General features: G+C 33.3%; 3 protein-coding genes across 4 annotated transcripts; 2 read left to right on the top strand and 1 right to left on the bottom strand.

Moving 5' to 3' along the window:
* Positions 1 to 34: 34 nt before the first annotated feature.
* LOC130629572 (uncharacterized) lies at positions 35 to 5,041 on the top strand. Of its 2 annotated transcripts, none has more exons than XM_057442827.1 (8): positions 35 to 679; positions 3,052 to 3,119; positions 3,412 to 3,564; positions 3,649 to 3,832; positions 4,007 to 4,087; positions 4,250 to 4,318; positions 4,450 to 4,518; positions 4,594 to 5,041. In XM_057442827.1, exons 1-8 carry the CDS (start codon positions 589 to 591, stop codon positions 4,896 to 4,898), a joined length of 1,020 nt encoding a protein of 339 aa, XP_057298810.1. In that variant the 5' UTR covers positions 35 to 588; the 3' UTR covers positions 4,899 to 5,041. The 2 variants fall into 2 exon arrangements, with proteins under 2 accessions (XP_057298810.1, XP_057298811.1); XM_057442828.1 differs by lacking the exon at positions 35 to 679 and adding an exon at positions 1,447 to 2,127.
* Positions 5,042 to 5,133: 92 nt separating this feature from the next.
* Positions 5,134 to 6,566, top strand: LOC130629573 (uncharacterized). The gene is made up of 4 exons (XM_057442829.1): positions 5,134 to 5,337; positions 5,697 to 5,739; positions 5,913 to 6,224; positions 6,381 to 6,566. Exons 1-4 carry the CDS (start codon positions 5,280 to 5,282, stop codon positions 6,496 to 6,498), a joined length of 531 nt encoding a protein of 176 aa, XP_057298812.1. The 5' UTR covers positions 5,134 to 5,279; the 3' UTR covers positions 6,499 to 6,566.
* A 3,209-nt stretch (positions 6,567 to 9,775) lies between these two features.
* Positions 9,776 to 16,096, bottom strand: LOC130629570 (uncharacterized). The gene is made up of 17 exons (XM_057442825.1): positions 15,747 to 16,096; positions 15,282 to 15,473; positions 15,064 to 15,129; positions 14,525 to 14,929; positions 14,271 to 14,372; positions 13,941 to 14,179; positions 13,624 to 13,802; positions 13,399 to 13,501; positions 12,961 to 13,284; positions 12,652 to 12,769; positions 12,436 to 12,527; positions 12,159 to 12,276; positions 11,680 to 12,021; positions 11,409 to 11,594; positions 11,081 to 11,227; positions 10,858 to 10,916; positions 9,776 to 10,770 (listed from the first exon to the last, which is right to left on the bottom strand). Exons 1-17 carry the CDS (start codon positions 15,799 to 15,801, stop codon positions 9,865 to 9,867), a joined length of 3,633 nt encoding a protein of 1,210 aa, XP_057298808.1. The 5' UTR covers positions 15,802 to 16,096; the 3' UTR covers positions 9,776 to 9,864.
* Positions 16,097 to 16,313: the final 217 nt, after the last annotated feature.

Genomic DNA, 16,313 nt, shown 5'->3' with positions numbered 1-16,313 from the left:
TTTTTCACTTGGATAATACTAAAGTGAAATATCCCTTCGAATTTATTTAATTTGATTCAATTTATATAATTGTACTTGAGCTAGTTATTATTTTAAATGTAGTTCGATAGATACAATGAATCTGAAATCTGTCTGTGTTAGCTTAAGTGGTTAACAAGCATTAAAAGCATGGGAGATGGCAGATTAGAAGTAACTTGCTTTAAAAAAGAGAATCAAATAGGTGGCATGTGGAACATAAAAAAACGGGCACTGTGTACCGCATAATACCATCACGAATATCACTCACATTTATTCCGGTTTTTCCGATTTTCCTTTACCGGATGATTTTCTGTATTACTTGACTGTTTCCGATTACTGCCGCTTCTTTCATGTGTATGCTCATTGCTTTCATCTGTACAAACATATCAAGTTTGGATGTGAAATCGTGCATGTCGAGTCAATATATAAAAACAATATCATTCAACAGTGGTTGGTCAGCTATAAATCATGTGAAGGTTTATGTAAACAAGTTGATTATTTGATGATTTCAACTGGTTTTTATACTGTGCCGCGCATCACACGAATTGAATGAAATGTTGAAATCTTTCGATGGATTTGTCATACATGCTAAAGATTATAAGAATTGGAAAGCATTTGAAAATAAAAAAGTTGCTGTTTGTGTTGTTTGGAAGTTCTTGTGGTAAGTGTTTTTATTGATATACTCTTGTACTCATCGTTATTCGCAATGGTTTAAAAATTGGCTTTGTCCTTATTTTTCTTTATAATTTCGTGCGTATTTTATTTCTCAAAAGTAATCAAACTTGAGTTGAAATTTTGCGTGTAATAATGTTTTGCAATAAACTTGAGATGTCATTTTGCGTGCAATAAAGTTTCGCAGTAAATTTTTTCCAATATTTTTATTCCAAACAGCAATTGGTAAAGGTAATTCAACCAGATCGGGCTTTAGGGCTGAAATGTAATTTAACCAAATCGGACTTAAGGTTTTATTTTGAACACTCACAAACAATGGTACGTGCAAGAAAAAACTGTCAGTGAAACCCAAATAAAGTAGAAACTTCCGCGAAACAATGTTCTAGGTGGTAAAACAATCGCGAGGTTTTTAATAGAAACTTTCTAGATTTTGGATCTTTCGCGAGAATCAACTTTCGCGAATTCAGGGGTATAACGACAAAATGAACAATGTATTATTTCACACTGTTTTAAGAAATTATGTCAAATGCAAGTGAATTACAAAAATAAAATTATTTCCGATTTATGGATATCAAACTTTTCGGGAGCCAAACTTTGTTTCGGTGAATTTCTTACCTTTAAAGTATATGTTAGGCTCAGCAAACACTTGAAAACTTGAGACAAATGTTTTGACCAGACCATATCGCATGTTTGTTTTTTTTCTCGCCAACATCCTTACGCTCCAGGTTGCAGCGTATTCGTTTCTTACAGTGATAGGGCATGCGATCTATCTAAGCACGCCAAAGACGTTTACATCTCAACGTCACATGGATCATGCATTATTGGTAGATTCCTATCTGGTGTTAAAACTCCAATCGAACTAACAGCTTCACGGTTTGGTATCTTGCAATTCGCACCAGCTTCTGTACGACGCTGAGCATTGGTAACAAGCTTGGTAACATGGTGTATAACCACGAAGACTTAAGATTAACTCCAAAAAATTCAAATAGTGTGATTTTCAGTGACGAGTTATGTGTGCGTGTTGCCGTAGGTATTATTAAGATAAGGTCTGGTATAGAAAGAATTGCTGAAAGAGCAGTTTATTTTAAAAATGAAAGCAGTTAATGACGTTGATGCAGTAATATCAACATGTCCTCCCAAGAATAAACTATGATAATCATACTTTCTGAAATTTAAAAAATATTATGTTAATCATAGTAATTTAGTCGTCTACTTTACGGAATATATTTTGCAGAACAAATGTTAACTCGTTCTGCTTTTAAAAAGAAAAGAAACGAGCCACCACGTGCGGAGCGAACGAAAGGAACAACAAAGAATAAATATATATATATATATATACGTAGCTAGCTAGCTATTAATTCTACAAAATAAAAGAAATGGAAGATACTGAATCTCGACAAGAAAGTAGTAGTGAATCTAACAAGTTGAGCAATGAAAGTAAGAGATGACGGTTGATGTTTTTATAACCTTGGGATAAAACAGAGTTTTAGCTAGCTATAGCTACCTTCATTTAAATCTGTAAGAAAGAGAGAAAGAAGAAAATTATTCGAAACTACCTAGCTAGCTAAGACTCACTCTGTGTTTAAAATGAAATACCTAGCATGGACAAATAAGTTTATTATATAGTTATACACAGTGTAGCCATAGCTAGCTAGCACAGGGGTGAAAAATTCTCAGGGGTTATCCTGGCACCTTTTGTTGAACTTTTTTATAGTTATAACTGACCTGGCTTTGTGGAAACTAAAGAATATGTCCACTGTTTGTTTATTTTGTGTAATTCGCTACAAGAAAAAGCTTTTTGTTGCACATCCTAGGCCTGGGTGGTGACTAGCTAGGCAGTTTTGCTAAATGAAATTTATCTGACAAATCAATGCCAACAAACACGTATGTTACATAAGTTAGTGCCTACTGTAAGTCTTCCAGGTTTACGTCAAAACCATTTTTGTTTATTTTCTGACAAGTAACTTTCATCATGTTTGACAATGATATTTTTCATAAATAGAGTTGGGGACTGACTCCTTCACACAAAAAATCTAAAATCTTAAATCGATGTCACCAATATTTATTCACTGTTTCCTCTTCAGTGAGCAGCTCAATGATATAAGATTATATACATTTTTTTGATGAACAGCTAGCTGATAAGATATAATATATATAGCTATATATAAATAAAAAATATGTATATGTGTATATGTGGGGTTTGATCCTGTAGTGAGATAAAAAGCAATTGCAAACTTGTCTCACTACAGACCGATAGCTCAGTTGGCAGAGCAGTGGGGCGCTAACCCAATGGTTGCTGGTTTGAATATTCCCCAGAGTTTTTAATAAATCTTACATTGACATTATTTTTTATTTCTTTAGCTTCGTCAAGTCACTTCACTGCAAAGAAAAAGAAGATTCAAAAACTTACATTTGGAAAACGCCTAAAGGTAATCAAATCTGAATTTTGTGTTGATGTCTGTAACCTTCCTAAACAGGTGGATTTTTTCATAGGCTATTAACCTTTTCTATAACAATATTCATATTTTTGTGTGTTAAAAGTGGTCATTTCACATGCAGGCAAGGATAATATATATATATTATTATGTATATATATATATATATATATATATTTACAACAGGCAAATCCTTGTGGATTTTCTGATGGGCTAACAATGAATTTTGGTTTATTACAGTATCTTAGTCATAACTTAGTTATGGAAAACTGTTTGTTTATTTTAGAAATGTGAGGAATGCAATGCAAAAAATGAGATTGCAACTAAAAAATGCATTGAATGTGGTAACATAATAAAAAAAAAACGAAAGGGTATAGAACATTATATTCCTGCTGGTAAGAGCAATCCTACCTTGCAAAAGGATATTATCCATGGACGGGTATGTGATAAATAACAATAGAATTTTTAAATACTTTTGGCTGAAGTTTCTAGCTCTTAAATATATCGTTTTTTTTATAATCAGTTGCTTGGTTTAAATGAACAACATGGCTATCATTCAGTCCTATTTATGATTAAAAAAGGAACCAAGAACATCACTTGTGATTCATATGCAACTCCTGGCTTTGCCGAAGAATTCCTGGGCCCCAGAGAAAATAGAACGCCAAATGGTAGCATTATAATTAGGACCATTAAAGATTGCTTTCAAGGTATATATGTATATATCTATCTATATATATATCTTGTATTTTGTGTTTTATGTAATGAAACCATGAATCTTCAGTATGACTAATGACTGATGAAATAAAACGCTAGTGTGTCGTTGTTACGAGGTGTGGATTAAATCCATATCCGTCTAGCAGCTAACATTTTAATTTTTATAGAAACACATGATATCAGCGCAACACGACATGTGAACAAAGATTCTGAAGTAGATCAGATATCTGTACCAGAAAATTTAGAAGGTAGTTATAAATAAAGTTTCACAAACCACTTGTGTGATGCAAACAAAAAGGTTTTCAAAGGCATATTTTGTCATAGTACCACAAGCAGCTCATACAGAACACTTTTCTAATCTACTTTCTTATTCTCAAACTGTAAATTTAGAAATACATTTTTTATTTTAGAACAAAACAGAAATATGGATGAGGATGGTGCAAACGTACTTTTGGAGGAGCTGCCTAACCAAAACAATGGTACTTGTTTCAGAAATTTAAATGTTTTTAACATATTCTACATTTTTTATTTTTAGGCATGAAGATTCTATCCACCTAAATACTTGATTCTAAGCAAAGAGAAAACTTATATATTTAAAAATTATTTGTAGAAACCAATGCCACACCTGATGTTGTGGAAGAGAGCGTGTATGGTGGAAACTTTGTGGATGGTGTATCAGGTGAGAAAATTTTTACTGCAATTTATTTTTAGCTGATCTGAGACAAAAGTAAATATCATGTTTTTTTTTGTTTAGTGTTACCAAAATCAGAAATAACTGTTGGGCATATATTGTCTGTATATGCTCAACCTGATGACAATGAAACGTTTTGGCTTTTAAAAGTAGTGTCTTCAACTGGGCGTAAAATTGAAGGCATGTGGCTGAATAAGCTATCAGAATGTAGATATGGTATTGGTGACCCATGTAAGGTTGTGTGGAACAACATTGTGAGAATTTCGAAGGATGGTAAAACATACTTCGTCCTTCATGCTCTGAGTGAGGCTGGTGTGTTCCATATATCAGGAGAAGCTGAGCAATTACTCATATCTAATTGTAACTAATACAGTTTCTCTTTTTTGTCTCTGACATAGAATTGTATACTTTTCTATCTATACATAGATCTGTATACTTGTCTAGTTGTTTGCGAATATGCTTTGAGAAATTTGTACAACACATATTGTTACATTATCTTACGTAAATCCAAATATACAGATCCAAAAGAGAAACTGTTGATGTAAATTTAATGTATATTTATGTATATTGAAATACATATGATGTAAATATATGTTTTTGTTCTTTTTTTTGTTCATTAGTGTGGATAAATTTTCAAAATTGAATAAAGGCATGTAAAATTTGCGCACTGTTAATAGAAGAAAAATGTTTCTTGTTGAGAAAATGTCTATATATACGTTCTTTCATTAGGTCATTATAAATAAAAAACAATGTCAAAATCAAATGAATCGAAGTTCAAGTATTCTGGTGATCGTAACTTTTATCCAGGTACTTTTTTTATAATATCTGTATATCTATATAAGCACGTGTTTTAATTTCTTTGGTCACATTTTATACACATTTTAAATATTGGCTTACACTTTGATCGTATATATTCTTTATGTTCTTTAATTATGCTGTTTTACTTGTTTGCTTGTAATCCTGAAATTATTGTTATATCTTCTTATGATAGTGACCTCGATTAGCTTTTCAAGTCTCCTTCCATTTGGAAATTTTAATTATTACCTTGATACTATATCTATGTGGGAAATGAATACTAGAAATAAGGGAAGTCCTGTATTTACTGTGAATAACAACATTACCTTAAAAGTACTATTTGTGTGTGTTTTTATTATTTTATTATTTAGAACTGCCATTTATTCACAACATTCCTGCCGACAACCATCCAAGGTAGTTAAATAATTCACTCTAGTTGTTGTTGTTGTTTTTGCTGTTGTTATTGTTTTGGTTCATTGTACATTGCCAAAATTTTAATTTTGCTTGAATTAAATATGCGAAAGTTGATGCGAAAAAGTTTGTTTTTTACCTAAAAAAATTACTATATTATGCATTATAAATTTCAGACATATTCAGGCTATAAACTTCGTGCGTCGACGATGCACTGAGATCCTAAGCGATCTACAGAATCATCTTGGTAGTACAGATGCTGTAAAGGTCATAGCAATAAATAGCAGAATAATATATGAAGTGAAATGTCCATTCAATAGATGTCAATATGTAGGAGGTAAAGTTGACCGTCACATGAAAGCTGTGCACTCGGTTTCAGACAAGTTGGCTGGACTTTTCAAATCAAGACAAGTTAGACTGTTTAATTATTACACGAAGATTTATCGTATTGGTCAAGTCAAACCTCTTCCTTGTAAAGCTTGTAACAGGTATATGTTATTTTATTTTTTATTACGAAAAGTCCGTAGAAAAATATATATTTTGACTATTTTTACGTGTCTTGTCAATGCTAGATTAACGAAAGGGCCTCTCGCCTTAAAGCTCTTTTTTTCCACATTATGAAACATGTAGTTTGTTTATTTTAGATACTTCGACAGATTTATGACACACGTCAAAAAACACACAATAGAAAACAGCGAAAGAGTTTTGTCGATTTCCCGCCGTTTCGATAAGGCTTTAAAGAAGAAATATGATAGTTTTTAGGGGTTTTATTCTTTTTATGTAACTTGTAAGACCAATTTATTTTTTTAAATATATATTCAGCAATTGGCGCTAATTGTTAAAATCATTTCCCAGCTTGAAAATAGGTTAAAGAAATAAGAAATTTTATTAGCACCAAAGCTTCCGATACTTATCGTGTTCTGTGAGTTCAGTATGAGAAAAGTAAAAGCTAGCCTAAATGCGAATTTGGTCGAAGTTAATTGTTAATAAACAGCTTAGTCTGTAAAAATAAGAACAAGCAATATCAAGTCACACTTAATTTATTTTTTGTTGCTTACAAAAAAAACCTGTACCTAAAAAGGACGGGCAAACCCGTGGATTTTTCCAGTAGTACAGTATAAACGCGTGCATTCGACCTTTCATGAAGAGGGGGCTGTGAAAAATAATATATTAGTAATTGGTGAATTTTATTATTGCACATCCGTATTTTCATTCTCGACGGAGAAATTTTTACCCTGATCGGACCTCAGGCACTATGTTAGTGATGAGCAAAGTTGTTCTTCTTCAATATGAATATATATTATTCCTTCGCCATATATAATATGAAACCTCTCCTCTATATCGAACATCTTGTGGGCCCAATGAAAGCGATGTGCGCTGAATCTAGGTGGTGGTACGGTAATTTAGAAAAAGGGGGTAAGGCGGAAGGCGTTTCTGACTGGAAGTGAAGAGGCGTGATGTCGTACGGCCAAAACATAAATCGAAATAACAAACAAACAAGCTACAAGCGAATAACACAACAACAAAACGCAAAGAAGGAGATCCAAGTATTTTTTTTCTTGTCGAGTTTAAGGCCTACATAATCAACATTTAAATAAAAAAAATCGATGCCTAGAGTGTAAAATGATGAAATATTCATTATGTTCAGAAATTATGAATATTTATTCATTGAATTGGATATAACATGTATAGCTGTGTTTTCCAAGAAATAATTTAACTTTCTGACAAGAACACCGATAGTGGCAGAATATTCTTATAATAAGTCAGACATTCGCTCATTGTTTCCTCAAATAATTATTTTTTTTTCGTGCCGGCGTGATACAACTAATTAATAAGCCGGCTTGGTACAACTAAGTCAATTAAAAGACGCTTTTTTACCTCGCTAATCATCGCACGTGGTTTGTTATCGATCACTTACCAAATTTGTTAAGCATGACCAACAAACAAATTGAGAAAGAATTACAGTGGAATCTCTCTAAAGCGGACACTTCATAAAACGGACACTTTTTTCGCATCAAATGAGATTTTCCCTTAAAAACCTCTGTGTAAAGCGGACGCATGAAAAATAAACTTGTCGCAGCCCTATTATTGACGAGGAAAGTCAAGACATGCTGTCATCAGTTACGAAAAAAGTGGAGGATCTCGAAATATTTCACAAACAGTTCACATTCATCAAATTATATGTCTCATTTCCTTGATTGAAAGAAAAAACGTATATAAACAAAGAAAGTCATGTTTCGGCAAAATTTTGCTCTGAAAGTGATTTTTGGATGCATACTTTATAAAGCGGACACTTTTATAAGACGGACACTACTGTTTTTTTCTCACCAATGGTGTCCGCTTTAGAGAGATTCCACTGTATATAGAGGTAACCCTTTCGTTATAATCAGACCCTTTATAATGACCGACCGCTTACGGGTTTACCCGCACAACATCCTTTCTCTACATACGATACTTCGAATCCTCCACTGGGTTTTTTTGTGTTGAGGACCAAGAGGAGTGGAAGAGGGTTGTGGGGTAACTTAGCGGTGATTTTCAACATGTCGATCCACCAAATGTCTTATCATAGTAATATATTATAAACATACGAGCGTTACCAGCTGCAACCGCAGACTATCTACTTAGAATACTTGGATATAAAAATATGAAAACACAGTAAGGCGGCAGGGTACAACTCTTTTTCACTGAATCATGAATTTGTTATTTTGCTCGCCTGTTTATTCGCATGTCGATCCATCAAATGTCTTATCATAGTAATATATTATATACATACGAGCGTTACCGGCTGCAATCGCAGACTTATCTACCTAGAATACTTGGATATAAAAAGAAGGCGGCAGGGTACAACTCTTTTTCACTGAATCATGAATTTGTTATTTTGCTCGCCTGTTTATTCGCATGTCGATCCACCAAATGTCTTATCATAGTAATATATTATATACATACGAGCGTTACCGGCTGCAATCGCAGACTTATCTACCTAGAATACTTGGATATAAAAAGAAGGCGGCAGGGTACAACTCTTTTTCACTGAATCATGAATTTGTTATTTTGCTCGCCTGTTTATTCGCATGTCGATCCATCAAATGTCTTATCATAGTAATATATTATATACATACGAGCGTTACCGGCTGCAACCGCAGACTATCTACTTAGAATACTTGGATATAAAAATATGAAAACACAGTAAGGCGGCAGGGTACAACTCTTTTTCACTGAATCATGAATTTGTTATTTTGCTCGCCTGTTTATTCGCATGTCGATCCATCAAATGTCTTATCATAGTAATATATTATATACATACGAGCGTTACCGGCTGCAATCGCAGACTTATCTACCTAGAATACTTGGATATAAAAAGAAGGCGGCAGGGTACAACTCTTTTTCACTGAATCATGAATTTGTTATTTTGCTCGCCTGTTTATTCGCATGTCGATCCACCAAATGTCTTATCATAGTAATATATTATATACATACGAGCGTTACCGGCTGCAATCGCAGACTTATCTACCTAGAATACTTGGATATAAAAAGAAGGCGGCAGGGTACAACTAATTTTCACTGAATCATGAATTTGTAATTTTGGTCGCCTGTTTTTTTCGCAAAATAAAAATATTTTGGGGTCATTCATATTTCAGTTTGAGGTTAAAAATATTTTATTGCACAGTTAAATCTTCTTATGGCGGTCATAATTGATAGCAGACGTTAAACAGACCGTATTACATCCAGACGGCTATACCCACGCCCCGGTATAAAAAAGAGACAACTATAGGGTAAACTTTTTTCGCTCGAAGTTTATTTACTCTGTACCGAATAATCGAACCGCGATAAGGTGTACTTAAGTTCGCTATATACATGTTTTCATAGCCATGTTTAAAAGAAATACAATGCTTAGATTAAGGTACATTTTAACTCCTAATTCGCGAAAGCGATGAATGTAATCTTCTTACTTTTACAAATTCGCGGGAGAAAATGCACGCCAAATATTTGTATGATTGATGTCTTTATTGGAGTCTGGTAACGACATGTGAAAACTAACTTCTCTGGGTCAGAATTTATTTTTTTAAACACTCGTACAAGATATAAAAACAAAGTAAAAAAAACGTTTAAATACATTTGTGCAATTTGTCACCTACATTTGACAACACATGTGTAGGCTAAATCGTTGTCCTTGTTAAACAATGGAAATTCGTCAGGTATATTTTTATTGTCGATGAAAGACACTTTTCCGCCGTATGGATCATAACCGTGGCTATCAACAATTACTACACCTCTTTCTGTTGGAAGAATACATACAGCCATGTTATTGACAATTAGTACAGAAAAATAGTTGCACTGCAATTGCGAAGTATCTTCAATATAACGTTTAAACTCCGAAGCGAAAATGTTATTTTCGTCACCAATGTTTATATTTATAGTGGCAGGTAGTATACTTAGAGCCTCCACAATATGGAGAAAACCTCTAGTGTCGTGATGGTCATACAAAAAATTTCCGGCATAAACAGCGCCACAAAAAATGGAGATAAACGATTCGCAGAATTGTTGGTAATTGTTATTTTTTGCTAAAACACCCTTGGAATTAGTCATCATATATCCGACTAGTAAAGAAATGATGACACATGCATTGCTTCCATTACTGCCAGCCAATTTATTTTGGCAACAATCCGTTGGTAGCATAATATCGATTGACTCATTTTTTTCTTTAACAGTACAATCACCAAATGCAAATGAATTTCCGAGTTCCATTCCCATGGATGAAATAAAATCGAATGAGATATCTGCAATATCGAACATTTCAATAGGTGATGTAGCACTGCTCTCTTCATCTGATAGATGTGTGTCACTCTCGTTGCTGTTTTCGGTGCTGCTCTCGTTTCTGCTAATTATGTCACGATTGATGCTCGCGCCTTCACAAACATGTAAACCATCACTGTCGAAGTAACCTCGAAATGTCGCTAACGCTTTTTCAATTTCACCTTGATAATATGCTATCGCAGTTTTTACCAAAACCAATCTCCCTCTGATAGCAGGATCCTAGTAAAAAATTTTTTTTCAATTGTTTTCCACAAAGATGTATTTTATGCCTGCTAAAAATACATTACAATTGCATATTCACCATACCATGGAAAAACAAACACCGTATTCCAGTTCTTCCTCTCCACTCGATTCAACTTCTGTCACTACAAAGTAATGAATATATTGCATTAAAAAAATATATCTTAAAGATAAAAACACAGACAGGTCACTGATAAACGAACACATATCGATCTACATGTCTGTATTGTATCCTCTGCGTCTAATGACTGATGCAAAAAAGCAAAAAATAACAAAAAACAATACTAACTGATTCGTTTATAATCTGCCTCGAGCAATTTAACTTTTGAGCAAAAATAATGTAAACAACTTTGCATTTCTTCCAGCAGAATTTCTTTTTCTTCACACAGATGAGTATTATTGAGGTAGGCTTCCACACAAATTCGTCGATCGACAGCTAGGTATGTATGTAAGAAAATAATACTTTCATTACAAGAAATATTTTTTTTACTATTACATTAGAAGCGAAAAAAGGACAGTATTTGTCAACATTTTACAATTGTTTAAAATAAATTAGGACATTATCAGGCAAAAGAAATGTCACCAAATCTTTTATCTCAACAAATATTCTGGCTAACCTGTTCCAGAGACCACATTGACATTAGTATTGAGCCATGGAAATGACCCTTTTTCGCACAAATCATACAACTCGTTGTCATCAGTATTACAGCAATATAACTTTTGGTATTCGTTCAATATCTCCTTAAATTTATTATTGACAACAGCTTGTTTTCCACGAAGAATATGTCGTCTTTTACTTGTATCTAAACACAAATACATTTCACTGGATATGAAAGGAATTCTTCTGAGAACAGAACAGAACAAAACAGAAATGTTTTGTATATATACCAGCTGCCTTCTTGATATTCGTTGCCCAAATAACCTTTTCCATAAACAATTTTTCGATTTCTTTTTGTAGTAATGGCTTCCAAACATACTCCTTTATCTGTTCGTAAGAATTTTTAACTACGTTTTTAGTTACACTGACCACCTTACACAGTCTTTCAAACTCTTTTGTCTTGTCAGATTTATCAAAATCGAGCAGTGAATAATATGCCGACTTTTTTATATGTTTTGGAAAAAACATTCCTGCTAATAATTCAATGTGGCTTGATACTTCCAGATCATTTATTAACAACACAGCTTTTTCTGAATTCGTTAGCGACTTTTTCGACTTTGAAAGATGAATACCTGAAATTATAAAAGTATTCCGAATCTTTATGAAAATAAAATTTTGAAATAATAAGTATAGAGCGATAAAAGAATAATTGTCAGGTTCATTTGTTCAAAATTTAAAAACATGTTTACGTCATGTAAAGTACAAATACCTCTAGCCGTGTTTTTTATTTCTTTTATCCAGTCTGACACATTTTCTCGTATTTGTAAGTTAGTTTCACTTTCCAATTTCCGGAGTACTTGGATGGATTTCATTATCTCCCTTTCATTCTAAAAATCCAGTAAAATACATCAATAACATAGTGTAGTATTGGCATACTGTGAAATGCAACTGCATTAGAGATTTAATAAAATAGTTTATCATAAACTATCCACATAAACTATATATATATTGTAAAAAAAATCTATTGTAAACATGGCAACTATAACCTTTATATAACGTTTTTTCAAATTCACCACAATATTTTTAATTTTTCTTTTATTCCATGCCTGCACCATCTCTGTGATTGTTTCCTCACGATCTAAGCAAATTAAATTATATTATGCCTTACATAATACTAAATATCTTATCATGTTAAACAGAACTTACAAACAGAAGCAAACAAAGAAACAGAAAAGCTATAGCATGTCCAACTATGCACTAACTTTCTGGGGTTTGATGTTTTGTAGTTGATCCAAAACGAGATAAGTAACTGAAAATCTGCTCTGTTTCCTCTCCAGTAGATTTACCAGTACCGTTCAACCACTGACCACTCCACAGAACCTTAATTTGGACAAAAACAAAATTGACTTTAAATTGTTTTTAAGTTGATACATATATACATAAGCAAACTTAAACGCTCACTATATACATCATAATCTATCTTTGGTGTCTGAACTTAAAAACATTTTTGTATAAACCAGAATCTTTATGTCATGTATGTTATATAAAAAAATATTACAAAAAAAACTTACTTGGCAGTCGTGTGCATGTCCCTTAGCATGCATAATAGATAGAGCTGGTTTAATTGCAATTGAAATGTCAGGTGCATGTTTGCAGATGAATTTCCAAAGTTTACACATTACATCAGCAAAACAAAATGTCACACTGTTTGGAATCATGAATTCCTTCATTATAAACAAGGAATACCCAAACAGCTCTCCTTGGAACATATTTACAGCTTTCTGTCCAATAACATGCCTACAAGTAGCAACCTCAAGGCCTGTTTCATCTAATGATTTCGCTTTTCTTTTCACATTTCTTGCTGCTGACCATCGCCCCCCACATTGTGTGTCACCCTTGTAAGTAAAATCAAAACACATTTTTCAAATATATGGATATTACAAAGTATATTTCAATTTACTATTACAGATAACATGAAAACAGAGATACATTTAAGAAAAAACACAAACCTTGTTTACAAAAGACCAATTTCCATATAGTTGTTCCAAATATGAATTTACTTTTTCATTTGACCCAAACAGCATTTCACCATAATATGATGGCCTTCTTCGCCTTATAAAAAGTAATACTTGTCTTTTATACTTAATGCATTAAAAATACCTTTAAGATAGAAATTTGCACTTGAATAATAAAACTGGTACTCATATGGCAAAAAATTGTTAGTTTAGTCTTACTTGCCGGAGGAGGAATATCTGTATAATTTACAGTTTCCATCTACATGACAGCTGTGTTGTTTTACTGTACATGGCGGACATTCAAGCCAGTTCATCTTTTGAATCATGTCTTTCTCATGTCTCCAATATTTCCATTCTTTAAATGACGATGAGAATGTGTTGACATTGATCATGTTTGTCTAGAAAATGTGTATATATACACGTAAGCAAATTTTTTATTGAGCATACAAAATATTTTCAGAATTTGAAATATGCATGAACTATATATCATTTCTTACTATAGGACAAAGTGAAAAATATTGAAGCAATAAACGTACCCTTCCATAGTATTCACCAATATCACATAATGATGTAAGGAATGCCTTTAAAGAGCTACCAGGCATTCTGCTACGAAATGCATCCCATAATATAAAAACATCTTCTTTAATCAGATGATTAATGGAACACGGACTCCCAGGCCAATACCCTGATTTTAGCACTGAGCTAATATCAAATGGGTTGGTAATGCCGCCACAGTCTTCACATAAAATTCTATATTTGAAAATGTCATACCGCCCTATAAATATACAATACACATGGATATAAATTAATATGAATATATTGAAAATAACGGGGTTTTTTCGCATATGTTTATCTGACATACAAACCTTTCAATGTAACCACCATACAGATATCATCAGTAACCTCTTGTCTTATGTTTTTTCCATCGCAATGCTCACAAGAGAAACACTTGAGCTTCACAGATTTTACTGCAGCATAAAAAACAATATTTACATTATAATTATTTAGTTAGGACAACCTCTTCAGTTCCTATTGGCACAGTTATCAATGAGGGTGTGAAAGTTATAAAAGCAGTGTCTTACACTAAATCATTATACAATAAATGCTACTGTATACATGCCTGTTGGTTCAATGTCCATGTTATCATTTATTGCTTCCAACGGAGTTATACGTTGTTGAATTCCATCCAAAAAGACACATCGATCATGTAAGGGGAGATTAGTGTGCACAATATCATCACACACATAGCAGAGAGCACTGTTACAGCAATCATCACATCTAATGACTGCATCTCTGTCATTGCATACAGAACAAAACCCAGTAAGTTCTTCTACTGCCAACATAATTTCCCAAATTAAAGGTCTATTTCTTCGCCACTTATCTTGATTAGATTTTGTTCGGTCAAACCAAGATTTAGTTTTATATTTTTTCCTACCAACTGGCCGAATCATAGTCCTTAACAACTCAGTGCTCCTGGTGAACACATCTTCCCTTCTATTAGGAATTTCATTGCTGATTTCAGTACCTAAAAATAGATGTAATTATATATATATATTTATTTTAATTACTTTATTACTATAGCTTGCTTTGGCAGATTGAATGTTCTTTAGCAGCTGGGTAGTTAGTGTTAACTTAGTGGATATATAGTTCAAGAAATACCATATATATTTTCCATATTATTGACAATTTCATTTGTTGCAATACTACTTTCAGGCGTGACATTATCTAAAAAGAAAACAAAGATATAATATGAATGCATAGCTATCATTTTCCATTTCATAATTTTCTCTTCTTTTATCCAAAATATATATAGTAGTACTGGCACAGTACTGCCTAGCTAGCTAGCTATGTATGTATAACACCTAGAGCGCAAATACCTCTCTGTTTTGATGAGTATGTTTCTGCAGTTCTATTTCTCGGCTTTGTTTTCTTTTTGTACCTGCGTTTTGGTATTACGTGCTCCTTGAGTATTCTTTCTCCAGTCTTGGAACTTCTGCTATATTCATAAAATCTTGCTTTTTTCCTGGTCGGTAAACCAGGTTTGAGCAGTGTTTGCAAGAGTTTGTGAGCTATAATAATGAAAAAAATTTATCTTACTGTAGTTTAAAACCGTCTAGCTGCTAGCTCAAGTACAAAAGTAAAGTGTCTTGTATGCTATAATACACGGTACAAAGAAAATTCAGTGGCACACAGATTCAAATTCAAATGCAATAAAAACATGGAAAGAGGTTTTTAGGTAGTTTTATAGCTATAGGACTAGGCTATATCATATCCTACTAAATATTATACTGGCCTGGGCTGGGGCCATAATAGAGCTCATAACATTATAGCATCTAGCTCACCTTCCTTCACCTCTCCGCGAGTCCCTTCAGCTTTCCCACTTTTACTGCTATCCATGTGAATAAAATTCTGTTCATATAACCAACTAGTTTCTACTTATTAATGTCATCTCACAGCCATCAAACCCAAACGCAGGATCTGCCACAATCTGTGTCAATCTGCCATATGCCTGCCATTATTATCAACAATCGCCTAATGAAAATCACGGCAACCAATTTACACGGTCCTTTTAGCTTTATGACTGAAAGATTTATCGGAACCGGTTAAGTACATATGAGCGCATTGGCACCCAGCGGAAATATGATTATCATAGTTTTACGCAAATATTAGAAAGTATGATTATCATAGTTTTTTTTCGTGATGATGGGTTGGTAATATTGTGCACGGGATACACTATGCATTCTCTTTTTATGAGTAATTCACTTGCTTGCAAGGAAAAAAATGGGAAAATCTACTGACATATAAAGGAGTGTTCTTCCCGAAGTTGTTAGCCTTTGTTGGATTCAATGCTGTTTTTGGATGAAGTGCGATTGCTTCAGAAATGCAGGACAGATATGCAATAGAACTGT

This window comes from Hydractinia symbiolongicarpus, chromosome 2 (assembly GCF_029227915.1).
Source record: "Hydractinia symbiolongicarpus strain clone_291-10 chromosome 2, HSymV2.1, whole genome shotgun sequence".
NCBI lineage: Eukaryota > Metazoa > Cnidaria > Hydrozoa > Anthoathecata > Hydractiniidae > Hydractinia > Hydractinia symbiolongicarpus.
Note: the sequence above shows the minus strand (reverse complement) of the source record. Positions and strands in the feature narration are given on the sequence as shown.

What these genes read in the sequence shown, in the direction of transcription:
- LOC130629572 (XM_057442827.1), top strand. Translation starts at nt 589, where the DNA reads ATGGATTTGTCATACATGCTAAAGATTATAAGAATTGGAAAGCATTTG. An exon ending in CATTTGGAAAACGCCTAAAG is followed by an intron (nt 3,120 to 3,411) that starts GTAATCAAATCT and finishes TGTTTATTTTAG; the next exon opens with AAATGTGAGGAATGCAATGC. An exon ending in GCTGCCTAACCAAAACAATG is followed by an intron (nt 4,319 to 4,449) that starts GTACTTGTTTCA and finishes AATTATTTGTAG; the next exon opens with AAACCAATGCCACACCTGAT.
- LOC130629573 (XM_057442829.1), top strand. Translation starts at nt 5,280, where the DNA reads ATGTCAAAATCAAATGAATCGAAGTTCAAGTATTCTGGTGATCGTAAC. An exon ending in TGATCGTAACTTTTATCCAG is followed by an intron (nt 5,338 to 5,696) that starts GTACTTTTTTTA and finishes TTTATTATTTAG; the next exon opens with AACTGCCATTTATTCACAAC. An exon ending in CCTTGTAAAGCTTGTAACAG is followed by an intron (nt 6,225 to 6,380) that starts GTATATGTTATT and finishes TGTTTATTTTAG; the next exon opens with ATACTTCGACAGATTTATGA.
- LOC130629570 (XM_057442825.1), bottom strand. Translation starts at nt 15,801, where the DNA reads ATGGATAGCAGTAAAAGTGGGAAAGCTGAAGGGACTCGCGGAGAGGTG. An exon ending in ATTGGTCTTTTGTAAACAAG is followed by an intron (nt 13,285 to 13,398) that starts GTTTGTGTTTTT and finishes TTTACTTACAAG; the next exon opens with GGTGACACACAATGTGGGGG. An exon ending in AAAACATCAAACCCCAGAAA is followed by an intron (nt 12,528 to 12,651) that starts GTTAGTGCATAG and finishes TAATTTGCTTAG; the next exon opens with ATCGTGAGGAAACAATCACA.